Source organism: Haemorhous mexicanus, chromosome 5, assembly GCF_027477595.1.
Source record: "Haemorhous mexicanus isolate bHaeMex1 chromosome 5, bHaeMex1.pri, whole genome shotgun sequence".
In the NCBI taxonomy this organism is placed as follows: domain Eukaryota; kingdom Metazoa; phylum Chordata; class Aves; order Passeriformes; family Fringillidae; genus Haemorhous; species Haemorhous mexicanus.
Genome location: NC_082345.1, coordinates 53,595,284 through 53,610,994, shown reverse-complemented (window position 1 = coordinate 53,610,994; position 15,711 = coordinate 53,595,284). Strand labels below are relative to the sequence as shown.

Genomic DNA, 15,711 nt, shown 5'->3' with positions numbered 1-15,711 from the left:
ATATGTATTTGTATAGTAACCCACAAACACTTCTGTGGCTAACTGCACCATTATTATTTTGCACAGCATTTTAAATTACTTACTTATGATAGAATGATCTTGTGCTTTTGCTGGCATGCTAGGATCTCCAGTCCTGCTTATTTAACCTTACCTCCACAGGGTTGTTTACACTTTCAGAACCTGATTTCAATTTACTTTAATTTTCTCAGAGACTTTTGTATTTATAAAAGCTGAGCATCTAGTGACCTCTCTATTCCTGACATTTCCTTTACTCTCCACTATGAAAAAGAACAAAAACCCCAGTGTCCCATTTCTGTTCCAAAAAAACTAAACTGCTTCCTTCAGTGGATCGGTCCTTGTAATTGAAAATGGCAACCAGATGTTTACTGAGCACACAAGAAATTTTCCTTGGGGCCTTTAGTCTTTGTAATTGTTTGCTAAAGTTAGTTGGATTTCATGGAAACTTGTTTGAGGCTGAAATAAACAGCAAGTAGGGGCTCTTCCTAACTGTATTCTGAAAGATTGAAAAAAAGAAAAAAAGAAAAAAAGAAGTTAAAACTAATGTTTCCTACTCTTGTATTTCTAACACCATAGAAAATTATTCACTAAAGGAGAAAATCTGGTTCTCTTAGTACTTGTTTTACATGCCATTCCATGAAAAAAATCCCTGTTTCACAATATGCTATTTGCTTTCTACTTTCTCAAAGTTCAGCTGGCTATTATCTAAGCACAACTGATTTTTGCTGCCTTCCCTTTTCCCCACTCCCATCAGGAATATATTCTCATAAATTTTGGGGATTTTGAGAATATTTTCCATTTTTAGATGCTCTAAACTACATACTGTTTGTTCCTCCAAGCTCTGAGTCACCACAGCTGATACACACCTGAAATCTCTCAATCTTCTTTAGAAATCATCATTTTTCCTCTTCAGTTTTTTGTCGGCCTGATTTTCACAAGGCTAGTCACATATTCCAAGAAGTCTGCAAGACCATCTTGTTACCCCACCAGGGGACTCACTACGCCCAATAAAATCTCTTTACCTAATATTTCAAGATATCTAAGATTGAATGCTCCACAGCTCCAGGGAATCCATTTGATTACTTCACTAGCTTTACTCCCAAAACAGATTTCCTAATAACAACTTTGTTGTAGTACATCATGCCCTGATTACTACAGGCATAATGAACAGATTGTTCTTTTTTCCTTGGCAGCAGAACTGGTTAACACTTTGTGTTAACAAGCACCTTTGTTCACCCAAACATACCAGCCTTCACACTCACTGCAGAAAGAGCATCACTGTGTCCTCCTGTCTCTAGCACCTTCGCTCATTTTCACTAATTTTGCTGATATGGTATGTCTTGGAAAATGAAAAACTGATGTCTGACAGTCACCAGCCATGGCCCTGGGGGCCTCTGAAACCCATGGCTGTAGTTTATTCTCTAGACTAATTAGGAGCTCTGAAGAAACTGTTACTGGCTGCACTTATGAAGGAGCACTTCTGCAAGTGCTTGCTGCTGGCCAGATGTCAGCAATTAAGCTGATACTTTTCCTATTTAGCCTCTGGCCAAAAGTATGAACAGTGAGGAAAACAGTGAGAGGCGATACAATATGCTAAAGGAATAACATAAAGATATACAGCAAAGAGTATGCATTTAATCCTAGTTCTGACAGTGACTCATACAGTTTCTATCCTAGTTTTCTCCACCTCTAACTGATGTGGCAGCATTTTCTGGCCTTGTAACTTGAACTGCGAAGCAACATGAACTGTGTAATTTTCTTCCACAAAAAAAGTAAATGTGCTTTAAAAAGTAATTTTTCCAAAGGATACACAAAAAATCAAAATGAAAAACTGACAAAGACTGACTTCAAAAATTGCTTTTGGGGAAAATCAAATGAGAATTTTCCTTCATCTGTCCCCCCCAGCTGCTTTTTCAGTCATGCAATATATAGAGAGAGAAAACTTTGCAGCTAGCATCACTCGACATCAACACCCATGCTTGCTCCTGCAGCCTCGTGTTCCCGGACATTCCCCAAGCTGCTGCTTTTACCACAGGGAATGACCACCACTGTGTAAAAAGAAGCAAATCATTCTCTACAGAGAGCTAAGAGGGAGGCAGCAGAGGCCTTATGTTCCATGTTCCATAATAATACAATTCCCAAACCACCATTTTACAGCAAAACGAGATATACCTGACTATATTTGTGTAGCTTTATCAGTGAGGGAGTATTTACTCCTTGCTGTAATATGTAGTAGTGCCACTTTAAATACCAGACAGATCTCTTGACCCAAGCACATAAAGAGAAAGGCCAAGATTTGCTCAGATTTGCTCCCATGGGTCTGTTGTCTCAATCATCCCTTCCTGTTGCTGGTGCAGCTCCACCCAAGCACCACTCCCACATCTGCAAAAAGCTAGATCATCCTCATAGTTAGTTGCTGGAACTAGGGCTTAGTTTACACAGCCAAGTATTTAAACATAGCATGCTCTTAAAATGGCAGAAAATAGGACATAATCCAGTGTATATTGACAATGTCAGAAAATAGGAAATAACTACAGATCTAATATTCTTTGCAATACATGTAAATTTAAGTGCCTGTGTAGTATATGATCCCTACTTGACAATGTCAGGGAAATGAATAGGACATGAAAATGATGTTGATTTCCATGGAAATTGACAGAAAAGCTAAATATTGAACAAAGATAAGATAGTTTCAATACTTATCTTATGGAACAATAAATCATACAAAAAAATCCCAATCCACATCAATATTTGTACAGTAGCAATCTTTCTAATGGCATGGCTAAAATTTAATCTTCAATGGATGTCATTCAAACTGCAAAAAGAGTTTAAATACTTAACGGCAGTATTTTAAAAATAGGAAATGACCATGTAAAAGCAATACTATGAAAATGGTTTATGATTCTTTTTTAAAGTCCCTCATTGCAATTGCAAGAGCTTTCACCAAATTACTAACACTCTAAAACAGCAGGGAGCATATAATGTTATGCTGCACTCAGTTTGTCAGGAGCCTGAATACCTTTGCTTTTTTCCATGGCCAAACTGATGGGCTACCATTGAACTTATGCACAATCTTTTCCATTCCAAGAGCTAGTGGTAATGACAGAATTTTGCATGTTATTTCTGAATGAATTAAAATTGGCCAGTCAAATTTGTAACATACACACATTTCTTGGAGCACACATTTCTTGGAGCCTGAAGTTTGCTGAGATTTGCATAACCATTAGTAAAGGTGAAGAATTGAGAAATGAAGGAAATGCCTATTATGGGAGGGTCACCAAAGAGTAGTGAGGCAGGCACATTCAGCAAAGGACAGAAAAACTGATGGCTCTCTAAAAAAAAAGAAAAAAGTAGTTTATTTATCTTTGAAGATGTCATCTAGGCAAAGTGTGGAATTCAGGAAAGATTCAGGCAGCAGGCAGTAACTAAAGAACATTATTTTCAGAGGGCAGAAATGCCTACTAGAGAAACAAATTTCTGAGATAAAACCTTCCTCTTAAAATATGTTGTGAAAATGTTGGCAGGGTAGCACAGAGTCATAGGGACACACATACCCTGTTAATCTTTACTGTGGTAACTGAGATGAGAGCTTCTCAGACTGGAAGAACAGGGAAGAAGGCAGAAGACACTGGAAAATATTTGGCAAGTTCTTCTCTGGTATTTGCCACTCTGGGAGGATCTAAGGGGGCTCTGAAGCCAGGTGGCTCATCCCACTCATCTCTGATAGAGCAACACAGCTCTGTCCGGCGCTGAGGCAAGGAAGCCCAGAGGCTTGTACAGCTCAGTGTGGCAAATCTCCCCTGGGAAAGCCTGGAAGTGTAGGGCTTTCTCACTCTTCCTTCTGATCCTTCTATTATTTTTCATGAGATTGTGACACCAATTTCAACCCCCTCCAAGGCTGTGGCAAAGGCTTATCTTGTTCCAGAGGAGAGGAAGGAAGACCAATCACACTACCTGGCAGACCAAACAAATATGCCATTTGTAGATGTGCTGGCCAATACAACCTGGTACCTTTCTTATCAGCTGTTATGATGAGCTGTTTGCTCATCAGCAACTCCTTCTGAACTGCTTACTTCAAAACAGATTTACCACAGATATTTACTGGAGATACTGACCATGTCAAAACAGATTTCCCAAGGTGGTAATCCCAGCACTCTGCAAAAACTGACTATTCCATCATCTGCTACTAACACAGCTTTAATGCAGTTCCACCTCTCTATCTCCATCCTGGCAGCAGACTAAGACTGTTAAATTTACAGCAAATTGGCTCATTTAGGCTGCTGCAAAAGGAAGTCTCAAAGAGCTCAGAGCAGGCACAGGTATCATCAGTCCATGGAATTTTCCCTCCATGTGGGTTTAATTGCTAAAGGAAACTAAATTTCTAAATTTTCTGCTAAACTGCTAAGGAATGGTGAAAGCACAACTACTTTTTGTTCAAGAAAAGCTGCTTGAGAATTCACTGACAAAGCTATTTTTCAATGAAAAATTAGGGGTTTGAATAATTTATGTTTTACTGCAGAACATAACTGTATGGATTTTTGATAGCAAAGCCATAACCACAGTCTCTTTGCCATGATTAAAAAAAAAAAAAAAAAGTGTTTTTCTTTTTAGCCAACTGCTTTCCAGTTACCAAAACTCAAAATGGTTTTGGTTGGTTTGTAAGAAGTGAAAAATTTCTACTGAAGAAAACTATTCCCCTGATGTTTCCCTCTAACTGCAATGAACTCAATACAGTGCTGCAGCCCAGGTGTTGAGGATCTTTCTGGAAGATCAGTGTGCAGAGCTGTCACATTTGGGTTTCAAACAGCAGCAGAACTGGTCCAAAAATTCTTAGCAGGCCAGCACAAAAAAAAGTTAGGAATGTTTTGTGGTGAATTTTTTTCCATATATGACTTCAGCTAGAGTCTTGGCTCTCAGCCATTCAAAACAAAAAAAAATCCTTTCAAATTTAGAGTGAGCTTTGAAAAATATGTGAGTAAGAAAGACTGCACACAAATAAAAGCACCCGATAGAGCTGCTAAGTAACACCAAGTAATAAGTAATTAATATTTTTTTTAGATTTTTCACAACATTCATACTCTGTGTTTCTCAGTTCATTATCTATATATTTTTAATTGAGGCCTAAAGGAGCATATTTTTAATAACATTTTAGAAAAATATTACACCAAAGCATAGCTCAAAATATCCTTCTCCAAAATAAGGAGTACTATCCCATCCAGAAGAGTAAACCCCAACACCTACTGGGGAAGAAAACTAACTTTGAATGTAATTTGCTTAGCTGAAAGAAAATATCATTGCGTTGGTATGTAGACATGCTCTATTACATATTTCTTGTTTTTAAAACATAACCTTAAAGCTAGACACTTACTTAACAGAGAATAGTTAAAGGCAGATTTATGCTGCCATGAAATGGCAGTAGAGTCTTACTCTTTCCCTTAAGTTGGCAAGCATTTGACTTTTTTTACATAATCCAACATCTGCTGGAAGCTGTGGGATGTTTTTGGAAAATACCTGACCTTTTTATTATTTTTTTTATTATTATTACTGGAAAAACACTACAGGAAGCACTGATTCTAGCCTGTAAAGTATAAATATCCACAGTTAAGCTCATTTCTGCAGAGGCAATATTTGGAGTGTAAAAACTGTACAGGAGAACTTCAATCTGAATTCAGCACTGTAGGAAAATATAGTACAGTCTTTTGTCTTTTTTTTTTTTAATAAGTTGCAACTGAATTTGGCACACCCACTTCCTTGACCATTTGAAACAAAAGTATTTCACAGAAATGGTGCACGTGGTCCCCAGAGATACCAAATTTTCTCTGCACCCATCTGACATTAGCCTGCAATACATGGTGTGTCTTGTCTCTCTCAGATGGAAAGCACTCAAGGCAAGGAGCGGCTAAAAGGTGACTACAAAACTAGATTGAAGTAAGAGTGAGATGAAGACAATTTACTACTTCTTGGTACAGCCTGCCAAAGAAAACCACATGAACCCCATTTTCAAGATAGTTTCTTAGAGAAACTTGAATCTAGTGATGGAATTTCGAGCAATTTCAAGCACGCTAAGTAACTGTAGTTTTTTATCTATGAAATTATCTGGTTTGGTTAAAACTCAAAGCAAATCTGAGTTTTCTGGTAGCTCCAGAAGTATACTGCAAGCCTGAATGATGCAAAGAGTATACCCTTTAGTACAAGAAATATCCAACTACATCATTTTTCTTCTGGCAGAATAGTAGCCTGTGTACTTTTTTCAAAGCCTTCCATTTCCTGAACTGACTTCCAAGACCAGACTGGAATCACAGTTTCAGTTCATACCTATGAGGTGTCCAAAAACACTCAAACATGGTCATCACACATCTAACTGGTGCCCCGGCTTCTCTATCAAGCACAGTGTTACTCTACACAATAAAGCTACAGTCCTTTGTGCAAGAGATCAGGATTCTTCAGTAGATTGCCTGAAGTGTGGATCAAATTTCAAGAGGAAATAAGAATCAACAGTAATCTATCCCAGATTCAGCATCAAGTGCAAAATAAACTTGTTCTATATTGTATTCTTTAACAAATTTACAGAATAATCAAAACATTACTAGGGGAAAAAAACCTTCACACAAACAAGTCTTCTTTAGGAGAGAAAAGGACAAGGTAGAAAGTGTAGCAGGTATGTGTTTTGTTATGAAATATTCTACTGAAAATTCCTCAGTTATATTGATGAAGTTGGCATGAGAAGTCATCAGGAACCAAACTGATCTGATTTGGTTGTCAAGTCTATGATGAACTACTCTGCATTTTTTACAGAAGGATATAGGTAATGGAAGAATCACCTAACTGTGGAAAAATATCCACACATCTGAGAGAGGCTAGAATATGGCTTCTATCACTACTTTTATCAGAGTTTTTATGCTTTGTGTTTGTTGAAGAACAGTGGTTCAATTCTACATTTAGTGATCACACTTATTAATTAACATATTAACCAAGTCCAATTATTCTTACTGTGATAAGGGTCCTCATGCCTCAGCTGTTCCACAAGTCCCCTGTTTTCAAGGACTGTTACTGAATATCCATGTTTTGCCAGGATGCGCTGGCAGAGCTGACGATCAGTTTCATGATGAGCAGGAGGTGCATAGAGAATTGCTCTTCTCGTGTGGCTTCCAAAGTGCTGGAGAATGGAGGCATCGATCTACAGCAAACACAGTGCAAAGACAATGATGGTAAGATAGGACATTCCTCAGCAGTTCAAAATACAGTTGTTGGTTTTCACAAAACACATCTAGTAACTCACTGTGACAGCAGTGAAAATAGTTCTAGTATAATTAAGAATTCACTTTACATCGGGAACTTTGGACCACAAATTCCATTTTGTCTGCCTCTCCATTTTTTCCATCTTCATTTTGAACTGATACTATAAAGGTTTGAAAGGTATGGTTAGGACTCAAGGATCTTTAAACCATGCTCTTCCCTTTGGGGAAACAACTTTTCCTGAAATCTGGGCTGCTCTGGTGAGCTGGTAACAGCAATCGCTATCTGACTTTGACTGTGGCTGTGGTCACCTGAACAGAGAGGCCTTGGGGGGTCACATGTGAATTGTTCCAAGGAATGTGGGTCCTATGCACATGGTAAGTGCAGGCATCTGAGTTTTGCTATACAGCATTATTCAGAAAAATAAGAAGAATACTGAGGTAAAATCAGACATAGGAATCCTAAACAGAACTGGAGATTACTGTGCTCTAGATAGTTAAATGTAACCTTGTCAGTCCTTTATTGCCTTCTTAGTCCAACACTATCTAGCCCACAGGAGGACTGGCAGAGATACTTATATATAAGAGCAAGTGGAAGGTATCTGATGTCCCCAATGAATCTCAAGGAACACTTGGATTATCTACCACTTACTGTCTTCCCATATAGTGCCTAGGGACAATGGCATCTAGAGAAAACCCTGCCTCTATATCTACGCTGGGGTATGAGCTTCTTGAAAGAAAAAAAATGGAAAAGAGACACCCCAAACACACAAACATAACATTAATTTCTGAAAAGGGCAAATCACTGGGCCATTGCCATCAGATCTTTGGGTAAGGGGTATATTTTATGTCTTAAATAAATGTGGCGGGCTAACTCTGGAAGCCATGTGCCCACCAAAGCCACCCTACCAGTCCCCTTTCCAACTGGATAGAGGGAAGAATACACTGAAAGTCTTATGGATAGAGACCAAAATAGGGAGAGATCATTCATTGATTATTGTCACAGGCAAAACAGATGCAGCTCGGGAAATGGATTTGCTAGATAATAAATGGAATTAGAGTGAGAAATAGAACCAATACACCTTTCCCCCACCCCTCCCTTCTTCCCAGGTTCAACTTCCCACCCAAATTCTCTACCTCCCCCTCAGTGGAGAAGGAGGGCTGGGACTGGGGGCTTGGTCAGTTCATCACACATTGTCTTTGCTGCTCTGTCCTCCTCAGCAAGAGGACTCTTCACACTCCTTCCCTGCTTCAGACAGTCCTTCATTAACTTCTCCAATATGAGTTCTTCCTACAGGCTGCAATTCTTCAAACAGTTCCAGCGTGGACCTCTTCCAGTGGGCCCAGTCCTTCAGGAACAGACTGCTCCAGCATTGGTACTCCATGGCCTGCAGGTGGATCTCTACTCCAGTGCAGACCTCTGTGGATTGCAGAGGACAGCCTGCCCCACCACAGTCTTCATCACATTCTGCAGGTAACTCTCTGCTGTGGTGCCTGAAGCACTTCCTCCCCCTCTTCCTTCACTGACCTGCTGTTTGCAGAGTTGCTCCTCTCATACATCCTCAGTCCTCTCTCTGGTTTGCAGTCGCACAATTATTTTTTTTCCCCTTTTAAAATCTGTTATTCCAGGGTTGCTGCCACCATCACTGATGAGCTCAACCTTGGCCAGTGGCAGGTCTGTCTTGGAACTGGCTGGCATTGACTGTGTGGGACATGGGGGAGGGGGAAGCTTCTGGCAGCTTCTCACAGAAGCCACTCTAGTAGCACCCCCCCAAAAACCTTGCTGTTCAAACCCCAATAAAATAAAGCATAAAAATAGGATGCTCAGTGTGGGAGTAAAAATAACATTAAAAACCAATACTCTATTTTGGTGAAATATATTTGTCTTCAGGATTGAAATATACCAGCAGGGATTAAATTCAGGACATTTATATAGTTCTGTGCAAGTTTGTGAATTTCAACCTGACAGTTGTCAGCAGTTTAAAAATTATTTCATAACTCCTAATTTTAGTTAGCTTATCACTGGAGATAGGAAGCACTACACAAACAAGTCACCACATTTTTTGCACAGTAGACTAGACTGAAAAGACACAGATGCTTTTATACAAATAAATTTCATTCAAGATATGTCCAGTTGTTTTTAGGCCTGGGACCTAGTGTTAAAATCACTCTTCTCAGTAGCATAACCCCTGAGTGTGGGATGCAGTTTTCCATTGTGCTTGGCTGAAGTGTAAGCTATTCTGCAGCAGTAAAGAGCACAAACTATTTCAGAGCCCTTTGCTTCTAACGCCAAATGTTCTTTTCCTCCAGACCAGTCATTGCCCATGGAAAGCATTAGCATTACTGATGAAGGGACCCTGAAAAAAATCTCAATACAACACTATCAGAGTCTTCCACATATTCCTGCTAAATGTGCAACCAAAAACTAGTCTAGAAACTGAGATATTCAAGTAAAGGTTGATCACTTGCTGGCCAGAGTAAGCACACATAGCACAGGGTGAAGTCATCGGAACTGAGTTAGGTCACCTGTTTGACAGCGTTCCTGACATCCCAGAATTTTTAGAAGTGTTCTCAGATGACCCTTGCCCACCACAGCAACGTCACTCTCGTCCGCTTCTGCCTTTGCCCCTCCTTCCTCTCCTCTTATCTTCTCTATTTCCTGTTCCCTTGCAGCGCCAGCAGCTGCTGGCAGCCCTTCCTCTCCATTTCCCTCCCTCCCTCCCTGTTCCTAAATCCACCCCTTGTCCCTGCCCCCCTCTTGTGCTCTCTCTCCCTTCTCTTCCAGGCATTCCAGCCAAACACTTCGTACTTGCCATTTCACTTGCATCGTGGAAGAAACCCAGAAGATAGAGACTCCTCTTGCTTTATTTTGCAAGAGAACTCAATTTTCCATCCCACGTGTGCTGCAGGGGTGAACTGAGGACACGTGGGGAGTACAGAGGGGCTGCAGACCGGACAGTCTGCTCCGGTTCCATTTCTACTGGCGAGTATGGCTTCTCCCGCTCCCCTGTCCCTCCCCGCGCCGCCTGGGGCGAGGGTCCTGCCTTGGATGTTGCGTCACTTTTTGTGCCCCTCTCCTCACTAACAATTCCCACACTTCTGTTATGCCAGGAAAGCACACCTTTCTTCGTGGAAGCAAAGCCTCCCGCGGTGCCACTTCTGAAGAATTTTGTTTCAAACATTAAGAGGTCCTGCCTCAAGCACCCAGCAATGGCTCCATTCCCCTGCGGCCAGTACTCTAGGGCCAGCATCCTCCACTGGCACATCTGCTGCAACAGGCCTTGCTTGGCCCCGGTGTCCCCTGGGCCCGAGGGACGAGGCACAGGGGACAGGGACTAACCAGACCCGAGGCGTCCCCCGGGGCCCAGCCCGCCTGCCTGCTGAGGGATGTGCCAGGGAAGATCCCGCCTCAGCGTCAGCCTAGATGCGGAAGGCATCTTCCTCAGGTCTCTGGGGAAGGGCTGCAGTGTTTACAGCGCTCTGGTTTGGCAGTGACGAATATACAACAGAACACTGATAGCGGCATTGGAGAGGAAAAAAAAAAAAAAAAAAAAAAAGAAGAGGAGGAAGTTCAGGCAGTGGCAGTGACCTGGGTCATTTCCACAAAACACAAAGGAAATGGCCCGGAGCGGCTCCATGGGGCCCTCGCAGCCTCCCGCTCCCACCGGGCGCCGTCCCCGGGCTGGGTGATCAGAGGGCTTCGACAGCCCTCACAGACAGAGCACAGCACAGCCCAGCACCGGCTTCTCAGGGGGCTTTTCTTGGGACACTCCGGAGACACGCAAAAGCCGCTGCGGCAGCTGCAGTCCGAAGCCTGCTGCCGCAGTGCTGGGAGGCGCCGAGCAGGGACACACACCCACCTGGGCCCCAGCCCCCGGCCCACCGCCCGGGCAATGGGTACCGGCTCTGGGTACCGGGTACCGGCAGTGGGTACAGGTGCTGTGTACTGGCTCTGGGTACCGGCTCTGGGTACAGGCACTGGGTACAGGTGCTGTGTACTGGCTCTGGGTACCGGCTCTGGGTACCGGCAGTGGGTACCGGCAGTGGGTACCGGCTCTGGGTACCGGCTCTGGGTACAGGCACTGGGCACAGGCACTTTTATCCACCAGCCTCCCAAAGAGCCGCAACAGCGTCTCTGGGATATAGAAGCAATTCAGCAGCCTAAATTTAACAGCTTGACCTGATGTCTAATCTGGTACTATTTAATAATATGAAGTATCTCCACACCTTTTAGGGTACTTGCTTGAGATCCATGCTTAGTGTTGCCAAATTTATTTTCTCTGCCCTGTCCTTTCATAGCTATTTGCAGTCCAGGTAATACATGCAACGTGTCCTCTCCATTTGTTCAGCAAGCCAGTGCAGTGTAGGGTGGGTTGTCAGCTACACAGAATTTTTTTTTTTTAAATCTGGCCAACTGCATACTTGTAGCAAGTGGTTCCATACTTTTTTCCAAAGCTTTATACAAGATGCCTTGCATCACTGGACATGCTGATCTAGTTACTACTAGATGTTTTTCAGAATTTCAAATATTATACCAATAACAGTCATGTTTATATATTTAAAGAGTCTGCTGGTTTTCATAAAATGTTTCTCAATCATAAAAATGAGGTCTAGGCAGAGAGTTAGTACAAGAGAAACAGAGTACAATATATTAGAAAATAAGCTGTTCACATATTTCCACGTTTTATGGTTCTGATTTTTTTGGCATTCCTATGATTTTAATGTACAACAGACTCAGACACACAAAAAAATGGATCCATAAAATTTTAAAAATTTGAGAATAATTGCTAAATGGTCAAATGTTCCCATGTCCCGACAATTTTTTTAGCTCTTCCTCAGTTTGAAGACTCAGACTATTTGTTAGGAGGTCAGTTTATTACAGATTCAATGTATCTGACACAAAAGGGATTGGTAAGAACATCTGCAGCCCATGTCGTACCTAGAAAATGGTGTGTTTGTCTCCACAGAAATTAATGAGGCTTTACAGCATGGCTGAGATTTCCCATGTGATTTTGGATGAGACCTATGTCAGCTTTGACATGATATATATGCTCTTACAGCTTACAAAATATTGCACTTTGCTCAGTCACTGACCTCATTTTAGGGCAAATGGCTGTTACACAGATGATCCACAGCCTTTTAACAACTGATCCAAACAAACCAGAATGGGCTGTAAAGTAAATAAAAACGCATAAAAATGAATTTTGTAATTTTGTTTTCTCTTTATAGAATAACATGAAAAACACAAAAGAAAACAAATTGAGCTCCATTAAAATTTATTAAAGATTTTTTTAAAAATTGTATCAAATGTATACTCCTTTGATGTCGTAAAAACAAGATAAAAGGCCCAGTTCATACAACATAAAAGCTGAAGAATTATGTAAACATCTTTTTGGAACTAAAAATACACATCCATTTTCAGAGTTGCAATTCTTAGATCAGTCTGTCTGCAACTTTCAGGGAGTTGTGAAGTTCTCTATTAAAAAGAAAATGTTTTGACATTTCCCTTGAAACTGGTATATCCAATTCTAGGTTATGAATGTATAAGGATATAACTGATTAGTCTCTGAAGCCTTCCTCTATTGTACAGAATTTCTGCATTGTTCCAAAAATCTAGAATTTGGTCAGTAACTGAATCTTATGATGTATAATTACTGTTTTTGTTTTGGCCAAGAAGAAAATAGTGAAGATATTTCAAGTTGAAGAGAGCACAACAGTTCCTTGGCAGCTCTTTCAAATTCCAAGAATATTACATAATTCCATAAATATTGATGCATTGTCTATGCCTGGAAAAGAAGCAAATATACAGATTGAACTGTTGCCATAGAATTTCACTGACCATCACTTCAACTGCAGAAACAAAATTCTCCATCCTAACATAATGGCCCTACTCATGTCAGCCTAAGCTTCTCTCAGGAAAGAACTCAAAAACTCTGCATTATCTTTTCAGCTACCCAGTTCTGGTGTTATTAGTCCCACATTAGCTTGTGTCGATTACAAGCAGCCACTTTTCACAGTAAGCTAGCCAAGACTGTCAGAGACCTGGTAGCCTCAAATAACTTGACTGCAGCTTACTTTAACCCCACTTTTTCCTGCAGGTACTGAGCACTGTGCACTGTGCAAACCAAAAGGCCTTTGCATGAAAGCAGAGTGCAACAAAAATATCACAAAGGAAAACCGGCCTTATAAAAACAAGGCCAGCACTATTAGCAATATTCACAGGCAGGGAACAGCCTAAATTCCCATTTAGCTAGCAAAGGAAGTCAGCATCTACTTTTGCTACTAAATACCACCTAGCAGAACAACATTACAAAAAATACATGAATGGGACTCCCAGAAAATACTGCACTATTATTGAACAGCATCAATAAGAAGAGTGAAAATAAAAACTTAGCATGTGGTTCTAATGCCCCAAGCCACTAATTATGGGACTATGCAGATTTTTATTAGCTCCAAATGTGACTTCTAAATTCCTTTTTGTGTTTGCATAGAAGTTCACAGAAATAGTAAGTTGTTCATGCTACCATTTTATTTAAAAGTGTGCATAGCTGCTGTATCAAAAAGTAAGAGAGAAGTTAATTTCCTGTTTCACTTACTGGAGGATATTTAAATGTGTTTGCATTATGTTCTGTTGAATTTCCTAATCAGAAATGGGCTGTAGAATCAAATGGCTGGAATGTAATTCTGCTTTGAATTGTTTGTTGGATAAATACAGAACAAGCCATTAGATTATTGGCATTACTTTGATGGCTGTCTTCTGATGATATTATAAATCCAAGAGCAACACTGGAGTTCTTTTGCACAGTCATCACCGACACTCTGAGCCGTAAGTACAGAGCTATTTTATCAAAATGCTCTTTGCTTTATGCCTGCATGCAGTACATGTTACCAACCTATCTTAAGAACAGACAATGAGCCAATCTAACCACTTACCAAAACACCTCATTTTGGAGGAAGTCACAGTGAAGTATAGGAGTGACATTCTGCCTCCATCTGCTCCTCATGTGTCCTTCTCAAAATTCCCTTCCTACAAAGCGTCCACCCTGCCCTGTTTTTCCTGACTGCTACCACAACAGCCTTGCCCTTTATCACCAGACTATCTCTAACTATCTGCTCAGTAAAAATAGTTGTTTCCTTAGTGCTGTTTCATTTTACATTACAAAAAGGGGAAAAGAAATGTCCTTCTTTCATAGGGGCAATGTGAATAGGGTATCATTCCAGGGAAATCAGTTGCTGATACCGTACCCTCCTATGCTGATTGCTTGCTAGTTGCAACAGGTTTCATGCTAGCAAAGTTCTTTGTTCTTTTCTGAAAAGTTCTCATTCCCCTACTTATCCTATAAAATAGCTTTTAAGTTAAATTTATTTTAAAATGTATCAAACCTTAAAAATTGATCAAAACTTATTATGCATAATGCAATCTTTTCTATCCAGAGCTCTCACCACACTCCATTCTGCATAATAGCAAAAAATCATCTAATTCTATCATCCAGCTTCAATTCTCCTTTTTCAGATATTTACATTTCAAAAGTTCTCATTAGCTTTGTCTTCTTTTCTTTCCACTTCCATTCTCATCTCCCTTTCTCTTCCCTTGCACAAATTCAACCATCTCTGTACACAATCTGTTCTGTACTTTCTGAAGTTACTATTACTTTGCAGCTGTAGTTCCCTACTCTCAGCTTCCTTTCCCCACACCTTCTTTCATAACAGACTCTGCTCCTATCTCTTTTGTTGCCTGCTTATTCTGTCTGAAGTGGGCATATTCCATTAAAAAAAAAAAATCAACAGAAAAGGAGATGTGTCTTTAGAGGATGAAATTCACTAGAATTGTTTTTAATGTCTGCATTACTTCAGGATGAATTTTGCATTAGACACAGTCTGATTTCCATTGACTATGAAGTCCACCTTTTTGCCTCTGACAGAGTGGAGCACTCAAAGAGAGGATAATTCCACTATGGATGTCCAGTGTTCGAATGTTCTAGTAACATTTTCTCAGCTTTTCAGTACTTTCACTATCAATTTTCAAATATAGATGCCTGGCCCAGTAACCTATGCAAGATGTTCAACCAGATCTTCCTCTAGACGTTGGTTAAGACTAAACCATGATGTTTCCCTTTTTCCCGTTCTTTTTCTGCATAGAAAAAGAAGGGGAAAAAAGGGAAACATTGATATGGCCACATCAAGCTATCATTATCTCGAATCTTTCAAACTGTCCACTCCTAGGAAATTATATCCTATCCTGTTTGTTCAGAATGAAGCCATAAAAGGCCTTTTCTTATCCTTGCTGTTTGCACACTTCAGTATAGTTCCTCTGTGAGATACATCTTTTACACAAAACAAAAGTGGCAGATTCAGGGGCCTTGAAAGGAAGACAGCTTTTTTTTTTTTTTTTTTGACACACCTGTGGTATTTAATTTGTTTGGATGCCAGCCTAACCCATTCATCATGTTCTCATATA

General features: G+C 40.5%; 1 protein-coding gene across 5 annotated transcripts in view; it reads right to left on the bottom strand.

Moving 5' to 3' along the window:
- The window catches only part of CPED1 (cadherin like and PC-esterase domain containing 1), a 143,276-nt gene that overhangs the window by 122,550 nt on the left and 5,015 nt on the right, over positions 1 to 15,711 (bottom strand). For all 5 annotated transcript variants that reach the window (XR_009486582.1, XM_059847179.1, XM_059847180.1 and 2 more), the window contains exon 3: positions 7,009 to 7,195. Coding sequence is in view for 4 of the 5 variants with exons in the window: in XM_059847179.1 (XP_059703162.1) it covers positions 7,009 to 7,195 (187 nt within the window). In the remaining variant the exon portion in view is untranslated. The remainder of the gene's footprint in view (positions 1 to 7,008; positions 7,196 to 15,711) is intronic.